The following is a 19497-nucleotide window of genomic DNA, read 5'->3' on the forward strand; positions in this document are numbered from 1 at the left end:
AATAATGAAAAAGCCACGCTTAATATCTTGTTGGAGAATTCTTAACATACAAAACAAAATGCTAAATATTGCAGCAAGCTGGCATATTCAAATAATTTTTTTCTGAAGCTGCTTGGGTTGACAAGGAAGAAACAAAAGAAAAAGAATGTGCACATAAAATATTTGATGGTGTCACAAAACAAACTGGCAGTGCAGGCTGTGTTCTACTTTCTCTCCACATGTCCTGTACCTCAAGTATTGCTCTTTTCATGCTAGAAGCAACACCTTCCCCTTCTCTTCTGAGCAAACAACTGCAAACAGGCTTGAGAGATCCCTGAAGTAGAGCAGTTCCTTTTGATCTTTCTGATGGCTTGCAAACCAAAATGCTCTCACCTATGTGGGAAGAAAATGAGAAGAAAAAAAAATCAAAAACATTAATGACATCACTGCATCTCAGTATTGAAATAGCTGCATACAGGTCATTGAGGACATTGCTAGAATGGAAAGCTGCAGGCACTTTTGAAAAAACTGTGTAAAAATATTAAAAACCTTTTTGAGGTTTCAAAGAGTATATGGCCTTTGCTATTTAAGGACTCCAGAGATGCATAATATTTAAGAATTTAAAGCTCAGAGAAGAACAAATTTCAAATTTTCCTTAGGCAGGCTTTGTCAAATCAGCTTTTACCATCTCCAGGGCTGGGGATTGCATAGATTCTCTGAGCACCTGCTTGAACCTGCTGTTGAACTACTCTTACTTCTTGTTGTGGAATTGACTGGAACAAGGACACACAGTGGCATCATTTTTATTTTTTTTTTCTGTGTTAAACTGACAAAATTATTAAGTTGAAAGGATCCTCAAAAGTTAGAATAAAACATACAAGCTGCACATCACTTCAGCAGTTTGTGTTAAGTCAACCAGGTTCCATTCTCAGATATCAAAGTAATTCAGAATTCCTTTGAAGTTATTAATCTAACTATGCATTCTCTTAACTTTCATAAATATAAATTTGTATGCACACTGATCTATCTATATATGCACATACGTACACAGGCACATAAAATCTTAAGTATCCTGAATGGTTTCCACTGAAAGTACATCTGAGTATACCTTACCTAACAACATCTAATAAAGAATTTTGAAGTTATCCTGAAAATCTATGGAAGACAAAAAAAAGGTGAGCTCTGAAACAAGAAGTAAAAATAATAAGCTAATGTATTTAGGAGATATTAGTACAGACCACAAGAGGGAAATGCAATGGTCATATAAAGCCAAGGTTTTCTTCAAACAAAACTATTACAGAGAAACTAGGTAACTAGGTCCCTAAGAGACATAGCTTTGCCAATTGTCACAGAATAGATGAATTCTTGTCTCTGACAAAGAAGAGAGCATTAGATTTGGATTAGCTGAGCAACAAATATGTTTTATTATAAGAAGATTTAAGTGCACATAGGCTGAAAACCAAGGTAATTTTGTCAGTTGATATCTTAGTAACATTCTAGGATCGTTAAGTTATGGTAAGACTATAGCCACAATAATGCTACAGTAACAAGCAAATCCAGAGCGAATGAAAACACAACTGCACAGACACAGAATAAATACTACAAATGCACTGTAGGTTAAGTAACCATATACAACTAAATATACCTACATAAATGAACCGAAGGATGAAAGACATGCTTAGAGGATGTCTCTTTGGAATTCACTTATCCTGACAGGTGAAACTTTCGACACGTGTTGACCCTGTAACTTTTGCCATTGTTGAGAGAGGCAACATAACAAACTGCCTGTAAGCATTTTTGTGAAATCATAGCTTATTTTGATTTTAGCAATAAGGAATATCAACTCATTTCATATTTAGGTTATGATGTGACCTAGAATTCTCTAGGATAACTTTGACACCTCAGCATGATAAATGTAACAAAAAATAGGATATTCACATTATTTGATAGTCACTCAAGATTTGGGTGGAACCCTTTCTCAAAGTGTTGCTGTGAAATTGAATCCATTAACTGCAACCTAGTAAGTAGTTTGAAAAAATAAAAGAAGGAACTGAGCTTTTTATAAGATTCCTCACTGAACATTTCAGATGAGAATAAAAGTCTAGGCTAGATCCAGATTCAATAAACACTAGACTATTGTCTAGCCAGGCAAAAAAAATACTCAATTAAAAACAGTTCAAGTTGGACATTAGGAAAAAATTCTTCTCTGAAAGAATGGTTAGGCACCAGAACAAGCTGCCCAGGGAGATGGTGGAGTCATCATCCTTGGAGGTGTTCAACAACATTTAGATGTTGTACTAAGGGACATGGTTTAAGTGGGGAAATCTTGGTGGTAGGTGGAGAGAAGGACCAGATGATGTTGGAGGTCCTTTCCTACCTTGGTGACACTGTGAAAAAAGATTGTATTATGTTTTATACATAATAATGTATTCAACATATCTCTACCTGTAAGTGGAAAAGAAATAGATGTGTAACCTGGTTTCTAGTTTTGTTTGCCAGTAAAACTTTACCAGTGACTTCCTGGCTAGATTCTCTCCTCTGATTACTACCCTTCACTGACAGTTCTGGCTGGCAGTGATGAATTTGATGAGAGAAGCCTAAGGGCTATCAAAAGGGACTTCAGAGGATTAGGGTGGTTAGTTTTTGGAGAGGGAGTATAGAGTACAGCTTATCCCTTCAGTGGCAAGGAGGGATACTGAGAGGACCAGAAAAACCCATCTGATAAATACACAGTTTAGAGGCTGATACCACCACAGGAATTTTGGGTTTTTCTGAACATGGGGCAGTTCACTCAGCACCTGGCCTGATGACTGCAAAAGGGTCTCAAAAAGAGAAACAGATCCTAGCCTAGGAGCTGGCAGAGCTCATTGACAGGACTTTAGGCTAGGTATGAAGAGGGAAGGGGATGAAACAAGGCTCACTAACAAGTGAGTCTGGGGGAACAATGCCAGGACTGTGGGTGAGGCCAATGGCTCAGCTGAAGTGCATCTACACCAATGTGGGCAGCATGGGAAACAAACTGGAAGAGCTGGAAACTATTGTGTAGCAGGCAAACTATGACTTAATTACCATTGCTGAAATATGGTGTGTTTGCTCCTGCAAGTGGAGTACTGCAGTGAATGGCTGGCTATAAGATCTTCAGAAGGATAGGCAAGGAAGAAGGGGCAATGGCTTGGCTCACTATATTAGAGTATATTTCAGTGTTGTAATGCTTGGGGCTGGGAATGCTAAGATCCAGCCTCTGTGTGTAAGGATCACAGGGAGGGCAAACAAGGCAGACATCCAGGTGGGGGTCTGTTATAGATTGCCTAACCAAGATGAAGAGACAGTCAAGGCATTCTACAGCTCCTGGCAGAAGTTGCACAATTGCCTGCGGTTGTTCTCATGGGAGACTTCAACTTCCCTGATATATGCTGGAAATACAATGCAGCCCAGAGGAATCAGTCTAGGACATACATGTCCAACCCACAGCCTGCAAGCTGCAAGCAGCCCAACTCAGCCTGCAATGCAGCCCGCCCACTGGCAGCAGGTCTTCCCTGCTTAGCAGGTACCCATCGCTCATACCAACCAAATGTCAGTGTGCAATCAGCTCTGCCTGGGCTGTAATAAAGACACAGGGACAGCACAGTGCAGTCCATTTTGATACACTGGCTAAACATTGGCTAAACACAGTTCTGTGATCAATTAAGAATACGCGGCCTTGCTTCCCATTTTGATTCAGGAATTTGAGAATAGGCTTCAAGATTGTCAATATTAGTAAATTTCTGTTTGCAACTCCATTTTCATTTAACATAAATATTTTACCTGCAAGTTTTAAATTGAATGCATAGAGCTGCAATCAGATATTCAACTCAAACGTTTGATCATATCTTTTTCCAGACTTTTGTAAGCCCTAAATTACCAGAGAAAAATATCCCTCAGTTCACAGTCACAACTTATTCATGTCACTGCTTTTTGGCAGTGCATACATTTGTGAACAGCTGTCAAAGGGAAAAGTACAGGAAGAGTAAAATTTCAAAAAAAATCGCTGATGAACACTTTTGAACTCACTAAAAACTGAAACAACTGCCATCAGATTGGAACAGACAGCCCAAGGAAGTGGTGGAACCACTGTCCCTGGAAGTGTTTAAAGAAAGGGTTGATGTAGTACTTAGGGACGCCATGGTTTAGTGTCCAATATTGGTGGTAGGTGGACAGTTGGACTAGATGATCACAGAGTTCTTCTCCAACCTTCACAATTCTCTGATTCTATAATAATGAACATATTCACTTATTTCACTTTAGAAATATGACACTTGATGAATGCAAAAATAACCCCATTTCAATTCCTAAAATAATGTTTTTAAATTTGCATCCAATCACATGTCATATTTTCAGCATGGAATTGTTTTCTTCATAGTATCTGGTATGATGTTATGTTTTGCTTCTAGGAGAAAAACCATGTTGATAAACACACCGATGTTCATAGTTACTGCTAAGCAGTGTTGTACAAGAGCCAAGGCCATTATCAGCGAAGGGCCCAAGGAGCTGGAAGGAAACAGAAGTAGGACAGCTGAGTTAAGAGATATTCCATACTACATACATCAAGTAGAAAGAGTTTAGAAGGAGGTAGGAATTCATCTCGCTCTTCCATTGCTTAAGGGGCTAGCTGGTCAGGAGATGGTGAGCAATTGCTTTGTATATCAGTTGTTATATACATATATAAATATGTATGTTATAATCATTATCCTTTTCTCTAGCTTAGTAAATAATTTTATCTCAACCCATGAGTTCTACTTTTTTTTTTTCTTTTTTTTTTTTTCAGTTCTCTCCCTAATCCCACTGGGAAAGTGGGGAGTGAGCAAATGACTGTGTGGTGCTCAGCCACCTTCCAGGTTAAAGCACAACATCAGGGGAAAAAAACCTCTGAGACAATTCAATACTAATATGTTTGGGAGAGGGGGACCTTCATCCCAGCAGAAATTATCCTCTGTCAGAAGAATTCTTATGGCACTTTTTTCCAGCTGAAGTTGCTGCCTTCCAGTCTTGTTATTCAGTGGAAGAGTAGCAGCTGGTAATGTAGCTTTATGTTCTCATTCAAAACACCACATGAAATGGGAAAAAATGGTACATTCATGAAGCTCATCATCATAATATCAACTGCTTACTGTGCAAAACAGTCACACCAGAACCATCTAAAAAGGATACTAATTATTGTAACTTGAAGGGGGAAAAAAAATAATGTAATTTTACACCTGCCAGCTATTTTCAGATGACAAAGTCTGGAAAATTTCAAAATACAACATGCAGCTGCCTTTTTCTTCAACATAAAGAGATAGCTGATTGAGAAATAGGTCACAAAATGCCATGTTGCTATGCCATTTCAGCAAAAATAGAAAGTTAAATATAAGAACTGTTTGCTTACACAGGGCTCCAGCAAGCACCAATGAAACCATCAGCAGGGCAAATCTCACTTTCTTCTTCTGCTGAACTTCATATTTCAGCAGAAATGGGTTTATGCTGAACTGGATTTATACTCATATAATGCATTTTTTTTTCGACTGACATCTAGAAAAAAGTTTCCACCGCAAATTAAAATAGCAGGCAGGATTATTTTGTTGAGCATCAATTGGTTTCACTGTTTTCATGAAAACATCTTATCTATGAACAACTGTCCGAATTTCCCTTGCATTACTACTTTACTACTTTCAACATCCACAAAAAGTATGTTTAGAGGAAGTTTAATAAACTCAAATCAGAACTTCAGACAACAAGAGCAGTTGTGGACTTCCTTAAATTTTAGACATGCCTATTAGCAGTTTACTTTAAATTTTCTCATTGAAACTGTAAATGTTTTAATGAACTGACCGTGTATTTCAGAATTAAGACAAATGAACAGAGCTTTAGAAGATAACAAGAATTCAAAGAAGAAAATACTGCATTCGTAGAATAACTGACATGTAAATACCATAGTCAACCTCATGCAGTGAAAAGAGTCCTCTGGGAATTACAATTTTTACTCTATTAATACCAAAAAAATTCATCTCAATTAACTTGATCGTACTGAATAGCAAAGAAATTCATCACAATTAGTCACTAATTGCAAAGCACTGCCCTGGATTTAATCAGGTTAACACTGTTCTTAGAGAATGTTAATAAAGCCTCTGCTTACCCTCCGTGTCTACTCCTTTCCTGCCAGCCCTTCCAGCCATCTGTTTGTAAGTGAGAACATCCAGCAGTGTGCCACCAAACACAGGAGTTCGTATAATTACTCTGCGTGCAGGCAAATTCACTCCAGAGGAGAGTGTGGATGTTGCTGTTAGGACTCTAATCATGCCCCGACGAAAGGCTCCTTCAATGATGTCCCGTTCATCAAACGTAAGACCTGAAGAAGGATGACATTTTGCAAACCCAGTAATGTAGGGATTGGATTGAAGAGCTAATGTTATTAGTCAAACAAAAGGAAGAATAAACAAACTCAATGAACATGTGCCATTCATTGTTAGAAACAAGAAATGCAACACTACCTCAGTTAATTTATTTCATAACATAGCTGAAACAAAATTTCCACAAAGCTTTCTTTGTGGAATAGTTAACCGACAAAAAATAGTTATGAAGTAGCTTTCCTAAGGTATTTGTACACGTTGTAGCAAGATGAACGATTTACTCCATATTTATATGTGTTGCAAGAAAATAAATAAGGAAAATAAGTAAGGAAATGCAATGAAAAAAAGAAAAGTGGCTATAACACACAGCAAGAAATTAGGATTCAGTCATTTGCTGGAATCCTACATCCTGTAATCCTTCATCATTTCCATTCTAGGTTACAGGTCTAATTTGCATCTTTCTACATTTCCTTGAGAGTTTTGGACCAAATTTATTCTTCAGAAGAAAAAATTCATACTCTATAAGCATTTGGAGTTATGTCCCCTATATATTCAATGCCATAAATACTCTTCTATCTTCCACAGTTGATTCTTTCCCTCAGTAAGTCAGCAGGTTACATGTACTCCTGCAGGTAAGAAATAAAAGATCCTGCCAGAAGTCTTGGTGGCACTCTCGTTTTATTTTGATTTTCATAGTAAACTTCTTCTATTTACTCATCTATTTCATTACTACGTTGAGAAAAATTGCTCTGAAATACCATAGCAGCTTTAGGAAGAATCTGAAAATCTATGGGCTGCAAATTGGTTAATTTTTTAGGTATTTCATATAAATTTTTATGTTGCACCTAGAAAGTTGCTGTTAACTAACACAGCAGAGAAGAAATTTATCATAACAATTAGTGAGTTAAGTCTTTGTTCACAATAAAAGAATTTCAAGTTTACCCCTTCCTGTATGTTAAGTCATAAGCTACAGAAAGCTAAAAGAAACTGGTAAATTGCTGGTAACTACAGCAGTAAGAACGCATACGACTTAACTTTTACAGAACTCAAGACCTACATATTCAGAAATACCTGCATGATGAAATGCCACTCCCCACGGTAAGGTACGTTGGAGCACAGAGTCCAGACCTGAGAGAGAGCGCCTCAGCTGATCCAGGACCTCATCTATACCTTCTCTGTCCACAACAACTGGGAAAAGGGATGAGTTTTTTGCAGAACCTTCAGAGAGAAAATATTTTTAGAAAATATTTTTCTACTAAAATTAACTTACATTAAAGTTATTACAGATACTACTACAGTCTTCGATTAAATACTTTTCTCTTACTTTCTGCCTGTTGCAAACTGTAGAATTCCCTGGCAATGATGTCTGCCAGCTTCTCACACCAATTCTTGGATGGACAGAAAAGCAGGACTGAGTGGCCATCGCAAACAGTCTCGTAGCACAGGCTCACAACATGGTCTTCGTCTCCCTGAATTCAGATAAAATATTTTCAGCTCACAATGATATTGTACGGGGTCTGTGAATGCTGTCACTGCTCAGCTTTACAATAGGAATCTTCTATGAAACATTGGAAAGAGGAGCAAAGAGGAAGGAGCACTGTCCTCTTAGTTTCTGTTTTGTTTAAGGGAGTCTAGGCTCTAGGATGATTATACTGTTGATGATAACCGTAACCATAAATAAATCTAAGGCTTTACATCTTGCTTTCATAAATTCGTTTCTGATCAAAGGCCACACAGTGCACAAAAAGTCACTGCAACCACCAAGTCACAGCTAACATCAGTGGGAAAGAAAAGGTGCAGATAACACAGAGATCTATTGTATGCTGTCATCTGTAAGGACAAGAGACAGCCTGGTTTTCACACCAAATAATTTAAAGGTAGTACCTCTCTACTTCCCTGAGGACTTCTAAGGCCAATCGAAAGAAAAAAAAGCTCTGCCAGACAAGACTTCTTTAAAAGTCAAAAGAGTTCCGAGGGAAAACATCCCTCAAAAGAGTTCTGAGGGAAAACATCCCTCCACAGTAACAAAGAAAGAAGACTTAACAGTTTGGCAGGTTGAGCTAAAAGCATGAGGCGTAGTAGTCTGAGCATGCCCAAAAAGATGCATGCTGTAAGTGCTCTTGACCAAAGAATGTGGGTATATACATGGATGTGCACAGAAAACCCTACCATTCACACCCTGCCTTTTTGATCACAAGACTGCAGGAGAGTTCCTGCAACAAACTGCTTGGCTTGGCTAAGCCAGGTTGCTTTCCAGAAAGCAGGACATTGGAGAAAAAGGTAGGAGTAAAGAAACAAATAAAAAGCACTGAAATGTAAGCAAAAATATGGGATCAAAGGCAAGAACTGTTCACAATTGTCAGAAGTTCAATAAAGATTCATTCAAATTCAGCAGAAGTGGTGAGGGTCATCAAATATTGTCCTGTGCCTCAAAGTGGGCTTGGACAGGCAAGTCTGAAGGTCCAGCACCCAAGAGGATTGCCTGGTCTTATGAAAGAAGCTAACTCCCCTAAAGTGTTGAGTCACAAGCCTAGTTTAGTCCTTGCCTTAATTTAGGACCCATCCAAAACAAGTAAATAAAAAAATATCTAAAAGGTTGAAATGTAACATCACATTCTCAGTACGAATACATAAAAATAAGCTTCCAGATACTCTTGTCATAAACACTTAGTTTATTTTTCCTTTTTTGAGGACCCACCATGCTACTGCTGCTTGCACACAAGAAGGTGTGAGTGCTCTCAAGACATTTCTGACATTTAGCCCACCTTGTCCAATTGCCCCACTAGTATTTACACACAGCAGCTCAAAGGACTGGGAAGAGAATTCACAGTTCAAAGACTCCAAATCTACAAGTAGGAAAGGCACATTTCTCATCCATTTTGTTCTTCCAAATCATTATACTCATTATCCATAACTTTTTTTTTTTTCAGTGCAGAGAAATAGTAAATACTGAAAATAGATTCAGAAGAATTAGAGTGGACACCCACCTTATAATCATTGACAAAACTAGATCATTCAGCAGCTTAACATAAGCAGGTACAATACAGTATTTAAAGAAAATACATTTTCCCAATGATTAATGCAAATTTGTTGGGATATCTAGGAAATCCTCGTCTATGAAAATTATGTCAATTTCAGGACACAAGGTAGAGGGGTGGCTAAGAGGGAGAACCAAGCTTGTTGTATCTATCAAGTGTTCAGAGACAAGATCTAACTGCTTCAAATCTAACTTCTTCAAGTCAGATTCAAGAAACTTCAAGGAGTTCATGACTATTTGTTTGGATAATCAGTAACAGACAAAAAAATGTAGTACATTTTTCCCTTTGTGTAAGCATACAATCTATAAAATAAACAACAAAGTTGGGAATATCACCTATTAAAAAAAACTAAAAACATACCAGTAGCTATCTTTTTAACTTGAGCTAGAGAAAAAGTCCTATGCCAAAAGCCACTGCTTAGAGTTTTGTTACCTTCAGTTGAAGTTTGGGCTGGAATTCTCGCACCAAATTCATGGAAGAGTCATAAATGTTGTTGCCAATTTTCACCCACTCCTTGAGGGGCACAGGGCGAAAATCTGTACGATACAATTCCGCATCTAACCATGAGGCTAGGAGTCCCAAGTTGGGGAGGGTAGCACTCATGCCTACTACCTGTATTCCTCCAAAACCAGGACTCGTCATCTTTGCCTTTCTGGAAGCAGTTAAAGAAATTGAAAGTTAGTTACAAGACTAGCTAGTCTTCTGGAAAACAGCCTTCAGAAAAAAATGAACCCTATTTCCTTCAAGGGTCTAAAGGACAAAGCTATTTTTATAAGCTTCTTGAAAAAGATAGAAGTCACACTATGTTCTTAACAAACACACTGAAAAGATATGCATTCACTACTTTTTATCATTTTGAATCTAAACTTTATGCTTCTTTAAACTGCGTATTTGGAGAAACTGAAAGTAAACAACCAACTATTTCCTTGCAATTAACAAGAGCACTGAAATAAGCGAAGCCCAGTTTCCAGTGCAGTGTTTCTACACTTAAATGCCTTAATTAAGATACTTCAATTTGTTTTGATTTCAGGACAAATAACACTAGACTAAGGTCTTCCTAGAGTTTGGAACCAAAGCCCTTAGTTCAGCAAAGAAGAAAGCAGCTTCAGTTCTCAGTGTCGATCAATAACTTCCACTGAAGTCAGTGGGAAGTAATGAATTCATAACAGACAAGAAAACACAAACTATTAATTTAGATACCCAAGTGTATATTGTAATTCAGGCTTTTAGACCCACATAATAATTCTGTGGGCTTTTTTTATGCCCGAGCCTACTTTTTAAATGTACTTGTTTGTACTGTCCATCTACAATATTAGTAACAAATTGAGGCTTTAAAAAACTAAAAATGTCTCATAAGTCAGTGTGAGCTCAGAGATGGCCTGAATCTGGTAACCCTGGAAGAAGCAAGATAAAGGAAACAAGACAACCCAAGAGCAAGAGTAAAAAAGCAAGACAGAAATAAGGAAGATGTGGAGAAAAAGACTCTTATCCAAGCTCTTCTAGCACTTGCTAGAACACCACATATGTTGTCTGTTTTTCCTCCAGAGCAACTTTTTACCATGAAGGATTTTAAAAAAAAATCCAGTTCCAAGGCATTCTTTTTGACTGGAGGGAGAGGAAAATCCACTGCAGAAATTTGTTTTGCAAAAGCTTTGCTAAGGAGCAACAGCACTGATACTGACAGTAGCCATCAGAGAACATTTCTTTTGGTGCAAAGACACAGATTCATACTTCAGTGGGATATCCAATTAACCATTTAAGAAGCTCTCAAAAGCACTGGTCATTCTGATAATAGGTCAGGTTGGAATGACCTATTAAAAACTTTGAACAAATGGGCTCCCATTAAAAATTAAAAGTACAAAAATAAAACAAAAGGGAAAGGGTTGCATCCTTCCTGACAGCAAGTGGCATGAAGGACCACTGTCCACTTGGCCATGACAGAGATGAAGGATCTGAGCCTCAGTGTTTATATAGCGAAGGCTGAAGTATTGTGTCTTCCTAAGAACATTTCTTGATGTATCTTTTTTTCCCTGACAGATGTTTTCGCCTTCCCAGTTCTTCAATGCAAGGAAGGAAATTGAGAGTGGTCTTGCATCTATCCTGCACGTGCAAGAGAACACAAGGGAAATAAAGTGTCAAAGCCACTCATGCTGATCTTAAGTATAGTGGACTCCAGAATAAGAAAAATGTCAGAAATGCTTCAATCTGGGGCACTGCTATATCCTGGAAATTAACAAGGAAAATGCTGTCTAGATGATCCAGCTGGGTGTCAGGTGCCAAAAAAGCAGTTACTCTAGAACTAATGAGGTACTGTAGGCTTACTCTAGAACTAGTATGACTCACAAGACAGGAAGCAGCTGTGAAAAGCTGCCAAAATCTGAGTTTCAGCATGCAGAAAAAACTTGATTTTAACTCTTCTGTCAGCTTAACTAGTAAAGACTAGGAAGTTGAATACAACATTTTTTCTATTTGCCTTTGTCTAGGAAAAATATTACAAGAAAAACTAAGTCAGTTTTGTTATTTTGTGGTTTGGATTGTTTTGTTATTTGTTTTTTTAAATAAACAGGATTAAAAAAAAAAAAAAAAAAGTAAAGGAAAGCTTCACCTTCTTTCTTTTCCTGAGAGAATGACTCCCATGGTAGCACACAAATTAAAAACCTTGAGGAAAAGAAGTTTTGTCTACAAAAGCAGAACCCTGGAGAGGTAATATGATGAGATCTTAATAATCAAAATAGTCCAAGTCGCGTAAAAGCCGTGGAGCTAACCCAGATTTCCAATTACTCAGAGAACAAAATATTTAAGCCACCTGTAATTTGGCATTATAAGGCAAACATCCTGGTCTACCCACCTTTTTGCAGCTTTCTCTGTAATGTATCGAATTTTGGTCAGAAGGAGTTCCAACAGATATCCTCGATGAGAATCTCCAAGCATATGCAGCTCATCCACAACCACCACTCCTAATAATTAGAAGCACTCAGGTTATAACTAATAAACATCCAAACTATTGACAGCTTCAATCCTTTCATATTTCACATGATTAACTGAAATTCCATAGCATTTGAAAGATCAGTAAAAATACTGGAAAAAAATATTGTCTGAGAAACTTTCTGAGTATCAGCATCCAGAGATAACAGGGCAGATAAGGGTCTCCCCAGGGGTAAAAATCACAGGATGGCAACATCTCAGCCACTCAGCATACCTTCTGCATACGTCCCAACTTGCCAGTTTGCTCCTTTTCTGAGCAGCCAGCAGAGCCACAGGAACTTGGGAGAGGCTGAAGAAAGGCTGTGCAGGTTTTTTGCTGTTGCTCTTTGTTTATTTTTAAAAGGGACAGGTCATACAGGACCTCAGGCTTCATTAGTTCTACTGCTGTGGAAATTTTCTTCTATGGCAGAGCTATGTAATATCTTCCTGGTACAACTATGATAGCAGGAGCTAAAGGGCAAATGTGACCTTATATTATCTACGTCAATGCTATTTTCCTACTCGTTATTTTCTCCTTCCTACACACGTTCCTTCTTTCTCTGTCTGTTTTTTCCTCCCTTTTCTTTCAAGCCACTTAAGTTACAAAAGCACTGCAGAAGCTTTTACAAAATCCCACCCAGGCAGTCCCTCTGTCTTCCTCTACTTCCTCTTTTTGGTGCTTTCTTGTAAAATTCCTGACTCACTGATCAAAAAATGCACAATTATTCAGGTACCAGAAGAAGCTGTCCTTGCTTTCCCATACAGCAGTCCAACTAAATTCTTCCAGCAATTCAGACAGGACAGTATAATAAGTCTACCAAACCAAAATTCACACAACCTTTGTGTCAAAAAGCAGCAGATTTTGCTTCCTAAAATGAAATATAGGACACTAGTGGACAAGACCTATAGGACAAAACACAGGCCGTGTCGCTATTTTTCTACACAAGTTCTATACCTTCTATTGCTATTTAGCTATAAAAAAAACCAAAACATTCAAACCCACACTAAAGCTGTGTTGTATGCTACCATAGCAGTGTCTATGCTGGTGAGACCTGGCTGTCACACACGCATGGTTCCTCCCTCTGAGCAGTACTCAGAATGCATCACAGGGATGACATAGCAGGAGCTATCACATAAATGGCATTTTTCACAAGGCTGTTCTCAGCTTAAAATGGAACTGCAGTCAAGGAAAACTACATCTTCCAGCATTCTATGACATCTTATACTCAGCAATAAGCTCAGGAGTACAAATAGGGCCGTAATTTCATCATTCTGCATTGCTACTGAAATGAGACTACCCACAGTTTCTGCTTTCTGCCTGCAAATTAGGTGCCCCTAGAAGACTGCTGACCAAAAAAAAAGGCTAGAAGTACCTGAGAAATCTCACACAGCATTATTTTACAATAACTAGACTACTTCAGGCCCAAATTCAGTTCAAAGATCTTAATGACAGGCAGGATTTGATTTTCTTTTTGCTTTCAAATACAAAGAAGCTAGAAATTTTTTAATCTCAAGTTTAAATTCAGAAACAACTTTGGTAACACAACTGCACATTACAAATCCACTCCCAGATCCTTCTCTATTCTGCTCTCCTAAAAACATCTCTAGTGTCAGTATCAAGACTCTGAACAACAAGAACAGCATTTCCCGTGTATCTAGATTTCTAAAACTGTCATACGTTGTACAATAATTACCAACATGAAAGTGCTTTTAACTGTTTCATATAGCAAAGAGAGCTCTGCCAGGCAGGGAATTTGAATTTCTCTCAACAGCTTCCAAAGGCAATGTGAGCTATCAGCAGGGGGGCTGACATCAACAAAAGGAACAGTTTGAGCTGAAGATGGAATCCGGCCAGAACTGCAGTCATCTCTCAATAACTCATCTCAAAGATAAAACACCCTTGTTACGAAGCAGTCTAAATTTAGAATTAATTAGAAGGCATCATGCAACCTTGCAGTATTAGACAAGTTTACTTGAGGTGATAGTTAAAAGGCATTTTCAGCTCATGCCTGTATTTTGCAATTTTTATAAAGATGTATCTCCAAATAGAAAAAGATGTTGATTTGTTAAAGATTATTTTTAAACTAAATTTTAATTCAAAAATTGCTTTCAAGTAAATAAATAAAGAAAAAACATTCTTATTTCAGGTGTATAGTCATGCTGGGACACAAGGAAAACAAAGGGTTGCAGCAGAGGTGTTTCCAAATGGCAAAAGAAAAATATCACACTTTAGAGCTATTAGTGCTGGGGACACAATACTGAAACTCAGATTTAGCGTTCACTTCTCTGGTTATACTGCTTTGTGAGAAGAATGTGCCTGAAAAGAGCCATATAACTCCTGGTACTTGGAAGTATACGACACTTCTCATGCGCATTCTTCTTACAGAGTACCAAAAACTGTGGTGATGGAATGGAGCTGCCAAAAAAGGAACTTGGCATGTCTCCAGCTTCTGAAAATTGCTAGCATTAAACAGTACATTTTAGTACCCTGGTTATGCTTACAAAGCATACAATCCAACATAAATAAGGATGTTAGAACCATGCTCTTTGCCTCGTGCTGGTAGTGCAGCTTGGAAAACATGGTGACCTATCACCAAATAAACCCTACTTAAAACAAACAAAAAGAAAAAAAAATCTTTAACTGAGTAGCACACTTTGAGCCATATATTAAAATCAATAACTGCATGATTATTAGTTCTCTTGCTAGGGAAGAGATGAAGACATGCATTTGAGAACTGAGTCAGATTGCAGCAGCTTCAATTCAAATGATTTAAAAATGCAGCACAGCCATGGTTACCTACTCATCTTCCAGTCTACTGGCAGTATAAAGAGTTCACAGTGATTCAGCCCCTGTTGTCCTGGTATGAATGTGCTATCTCATGATCTCATACTCCTACAAAATCTGAAAGGCTTTATTTCTCTTACTGTCGGTTGTGTTTAAAAAACTATTCTCAAGAATATTAGGACCCCAGATGAACATGGAACAGCAATTTTTTAAGTGGAAGTCTCATATCAGCTTGGTAGTCATTTATTTTTCCTGCTTTTGTACTTCAGAAATAGCAGCCAGCTATGTTACAGGCCAGAGCAAAGACGGGAGGGAGTATTGTATAAAATAAAACTAGGTGTAGTTTTTCTGAACAGACAAGCAAATAGAAGAACAAATTTCTAATTGGTCTAGGAAAACACATCTCTCTCCAAGGGCACGTATGGTTCTTCCAGGTTTTATATCTCCTCCCAAGCATTAAATGAGTACCAATATTATCTAGTGGCTGTCAGGGCCATGATGACCCAGAAGTCTATGCTACAAAGACAGAGAGATTTTGAGTATACTACAAGAGAGAAATGTGTGTGCCAAAGCCCTTCTAGTCACCATGCCTACCCAGAGGATCTCTACATATTCAATATTTAGAACCCAGTGAGCAATTAACTTAATTCCTCCTCTTCCTCAAACTAGCTGAAGATATACCATTGATGGCATATGTACAGTCCTTGTCCCAAACAAACAAAACGTTCTTGGACTTAAATTTCAGAATTTTAACTCAACTTCACTAATTAGAAGACACTTTTTAGTTATGAGAATCACTTATTGCAAATGATTCCTACCCATGGACTGTCTTTCATAGCAGACAAAATAAAGCTGCAGTTTTACCAATATGCTTTCCTGCCACTAGGCTACATAGAACAGCCCAGACTGGATTCCTAAATCCAAATCAGAAATGCTCTGAAAGAAGAAAAATGCTCAGATTTACTGTACATCATGCCTGTCAGACAGGGAACTGAGTAAACACAAACTATCTCATGAATTTAGATGTACTCAGATTATGCAAAAAAAAATCTCATCCCCTTGGCAGTCAGGCCTTAGCATTTTACCCAGTGAGTCCATTTGGTTTTCTTCTATTAGCCTATTGATTAGACCATTGGCTTTCTCAATGGTGCAGACAGCAACATCCAGCGAGGAGAAACGTCCAGCAGGAGAGATGCTTCCCATGTAGCCTTCAACTCTCACATTCACCTCCTGAAATAGGGCCTGTTTTCCAAAGGATACAGAATGTTGTGCCAAGGTTATAAATCTGAATTCTGACCGACACTTGCTGGAATTACTGAAAGTCTATGCATGCTACAACCATGATCCCTAACACTTTTAATGCCAACAAATCAAATTAAAACCATAGCTCTGACAGTTACTGCTCCTTATCCCACACTCCACTGTCATTTGTATTTATTCCCAAAGCCAAAGAAGCCAAACAATACATATTGCAGGATAATGTAAATATAACTGAGATGGAGAACACTTCTTCATATGAAAGCGTAACTTACTATTAAGGAAGTTAGAGAGCACACAGTACAACAGTTTATAATTGCAGTTGTACAGAGAAGCCTCACTCTCGAAAAAAAATATGGAGCAAAAGCTAAATGTTGGGCATCAAACACAGAAACATCAAATATCTCAGCTGAAAGTCAAGGAACAGTGACTTCTTTTCTTCCAAGGCACATCATTGTAATGACAAAGCTTTGGCATACTACGCACATATTAACAAAAGATACAAATATTTTGAAGCAGATGAGTAGGATATCTTATGATTTCAAGTGTGCAGCTAAAACCAAACCACTGGCCCGAAGAATCAGAATATGATATTGATAATTTTCCAGCTTTACAGGATTAAAGAAATAGCACTTTTCTACTATCAGTCTCTAGCTTTTGCACTCAGCTGGTATCTTAACTAGAAAATATTACTAAGTTTAATAAAATCCAAAGTGTCAAACTAATTAAAAAAAAAAAAAAAAAGGCCTTCTGATTTCACTGTTGCCTTTAGTAATTTTTATGATTTTGACACATTAGCTAATGGAAACAGTATTTTACATGAAAATCTTTCCCCCAAAAAATATCATTCTATCTACACATTCTCTCTGAAACAACTCTGGAATATTTTTTTCCCTCAAATCCATGAAAATCATTTATTTAATAAACATGACTCAACAGCTATAAGCCATACAATCAGTATCCTTGCATGCTACTCACCTGCAGATAACATTTCTTCTCTTTGGCCACAGAGACAAAGGGAAGGATGAAAAGAGCTTTCTTACGAGTCTCTAAGACTCGCTTCAAAATGAGCAATTCTGCAACAAGAGTCTTTCCAGCACTGGTAGGAGCTGAAAATAAATGTATATTTTTATTAATTTTTAAAGTAATAGAAAAAAAAATATATCAAAGAATCAAACATCTTAAAACTAGCACAGAAAACAATAGGAAGCTTGGGGCAAGACTCTTCAATTTTCTTCTGTACAACTGCTTTTGCAGTTATCCCCACAAATGGGTCAAGAGGTCTGCAGACAATTTCTCTTCTAGTGTCTTTTACTCTGTATTCACCAAGGCTTGTGCTCTCATTTCTGCTCTGGAAGAAACAGCAGCTTAGATAAGCAAGTGAGAGGGAAGAAATGAAAAAAGCACTACAGTCTCTTGGTTGGAAAGGAGAGCTTAGCCACCTTCTCACTGACCTAGCCCCTCAATATGCTAACCCAACATCTTCTGGAGCCAAGTAATAAAACTCAAATACAAGCCTCAGAAAAATCATTCTACCCCTCCTCTAAGCTGATCATGATCCTAGTGCTGATTGGGACCAATTTGGGGTAGACATCCCAAATTGTAATTTCCTATGGATTTCTAGCCCACCCATCCCACCTCCCCTTCTATTCCATGCACCCCAACCACATTAAGAATAAATGATGGAGGTATTGAAGGAATTAGATAAAAATTAAAAAATTCAGGAGTATTTAAATCTGACATTGCTGGTATCATTCAGTTCCTGGTTGCCTAGTCTGTAATGAAAGAGAGTGTGGACTTCAAATTATCAGTTTCTAAAGGAACTGTAATAGAGAAAATAGAAAATTACTCTCCCCATCTGAAAAGCGGGCCATCAAGCCACATACGTTTTACAGCAACAGGACAGAAAAGTAAATTTTCTCTTAAGGGAGTCTCTCCAGAATAAAGAGAATGTCGACCTTTTAATCTGCCAGTTCAGCAACACTCTGCAGCAGTATGTTCTTGGAATGGCACTGGGAAATTTAGGGGGTTAAATTTAGTTCTGTTATGTTTGCATACCTGAGTAAACCAGGTTCTTCCCTTCCAGAACTTGTCCGAGCATTAGGCACTCTGCTTGCCATTCAAACATCTGTACTACTCCTAGACTGTGATATTTCTCCAAGACTGCCTTAGGAAGACCCCAGCTTGCAAGGAGCAACTTGTCAGCTTGATCTTCAGGAACATTTACCTGTTGATATTGCCCTTTGGAAGGAAAACAAAAACAAGAACAGAAACAATACTACCCTTGGTCACTTAGGTACTACCCTAGGTCACTAAGGTAATATACCTAAAGGTCAAACTTCTTTACAGCCTCGTCATTATGCGGAAAACTTAACAGAACATTAACTTGCCTATATTTTTCAATATTTCCCATGCATATTTTATCATTCTTCTCATCTCTTGACATCATCTTTTTAATTTCTCCTCCAATTAGTTTTTTCACAGACAAATAATTTCTTCGCCAAACTCTCACTCTGATATTTGCTTTTGAGACAGTAATCAGGACCAAATACAGACTGGAGCAGAATTTCAGCACTGATTAGCTTAGCAGCATTACAATGTATTTGCCACCTTACCCTTACTCAGACCATTTGCTTTTTAGATTACCGCTGCGGAGCCCTCAGTAGTTCTCACAGATTACAGAACTGCCCAGGCTCTTTCTCACTTCACAGAAAAAAATCTAAATAATGTAAAATCAAAAGGCAGCTCAAGCTACTCTGCACAGTTACATCTGTTTTTCAACACTGATTAGTATCTTCACCACACTGCCAGCTCCTTTAGTTTAATTAAGTTCTTTGCTTCTCATTTCTTGTCTAAATACTTCTGTGCTGGCTACAAATACTGCCTCCTCTACGCTTCTGTCTTTTTCCTAATCATTAAGAAAACTCAAACCTTTTGTCCTTTTCCTCATCTGAGACAGAAAACAGATTTCTGATCCACAGTAATGCCTTCCATGTCTACTTAGTTCCCATAGCAGCACTTTGTGAAAGACATTATCAAATCCACATGAAAAACAAGTAACTGTGTATAATGACACAATTGCACCCATTCTTCCAACACCGTATTAAAA

The 19497-nt window shown here is 37.9% G+C and overlaps 1 protein-coding gene across 1 annotated transcript in view; it reads right to left on the reverse strand.

Moving 5' to 3' along the window:
* Positions 1-19497, reverse strand: part of POLQ (DNA polymerase theta) — a gene marked incomplete at both ends in the record, with an annotated part of 55294 nt that overhangs the window by 34490 nt on the left and 1307 nt on the right. The window contains 9 exons of the mRNA XM_079549345.1: positions 230-372; positions 6131-6343; positions 7416-7562; positions 7669-7813; positions 9815-10034; positions 12231-12339; positions 16217-16373; positions 17367-17497; positions 18447-18629. Of these exons, the coding sequence (XP_079405471.1) occupies positions 230-372; positions 6131-6343; positions 7416-7562; positions 7669-7813; positions 9815-10034; positions 12231-12339; positions 16217-16373; positions 17367-17497; positions 18447-18629 (1448 nt within the window). The remainder of the gene's footprint in view (positions 1-229; positions 373-6130; positions 6344-7415; positions 7563-7668; positions 7814-9814; positions 10035-12230; positions 12340-16216; positions 16374-17366; positions 17498-18446; positions 18630-19497) is intronic.

This window comes from Tetrao urogallus (genome assembly GCF_951394365.1).
Source record: "Tetrao urogallus genome assembly, chromosome: 1".
Taxonomy (NCBI): domain Eukaryota; kingdom Metazoa; phylum Chordata; class Aves; order Galliformes; family Phasianidae; genus Tetrao; species Tetrao urogallus.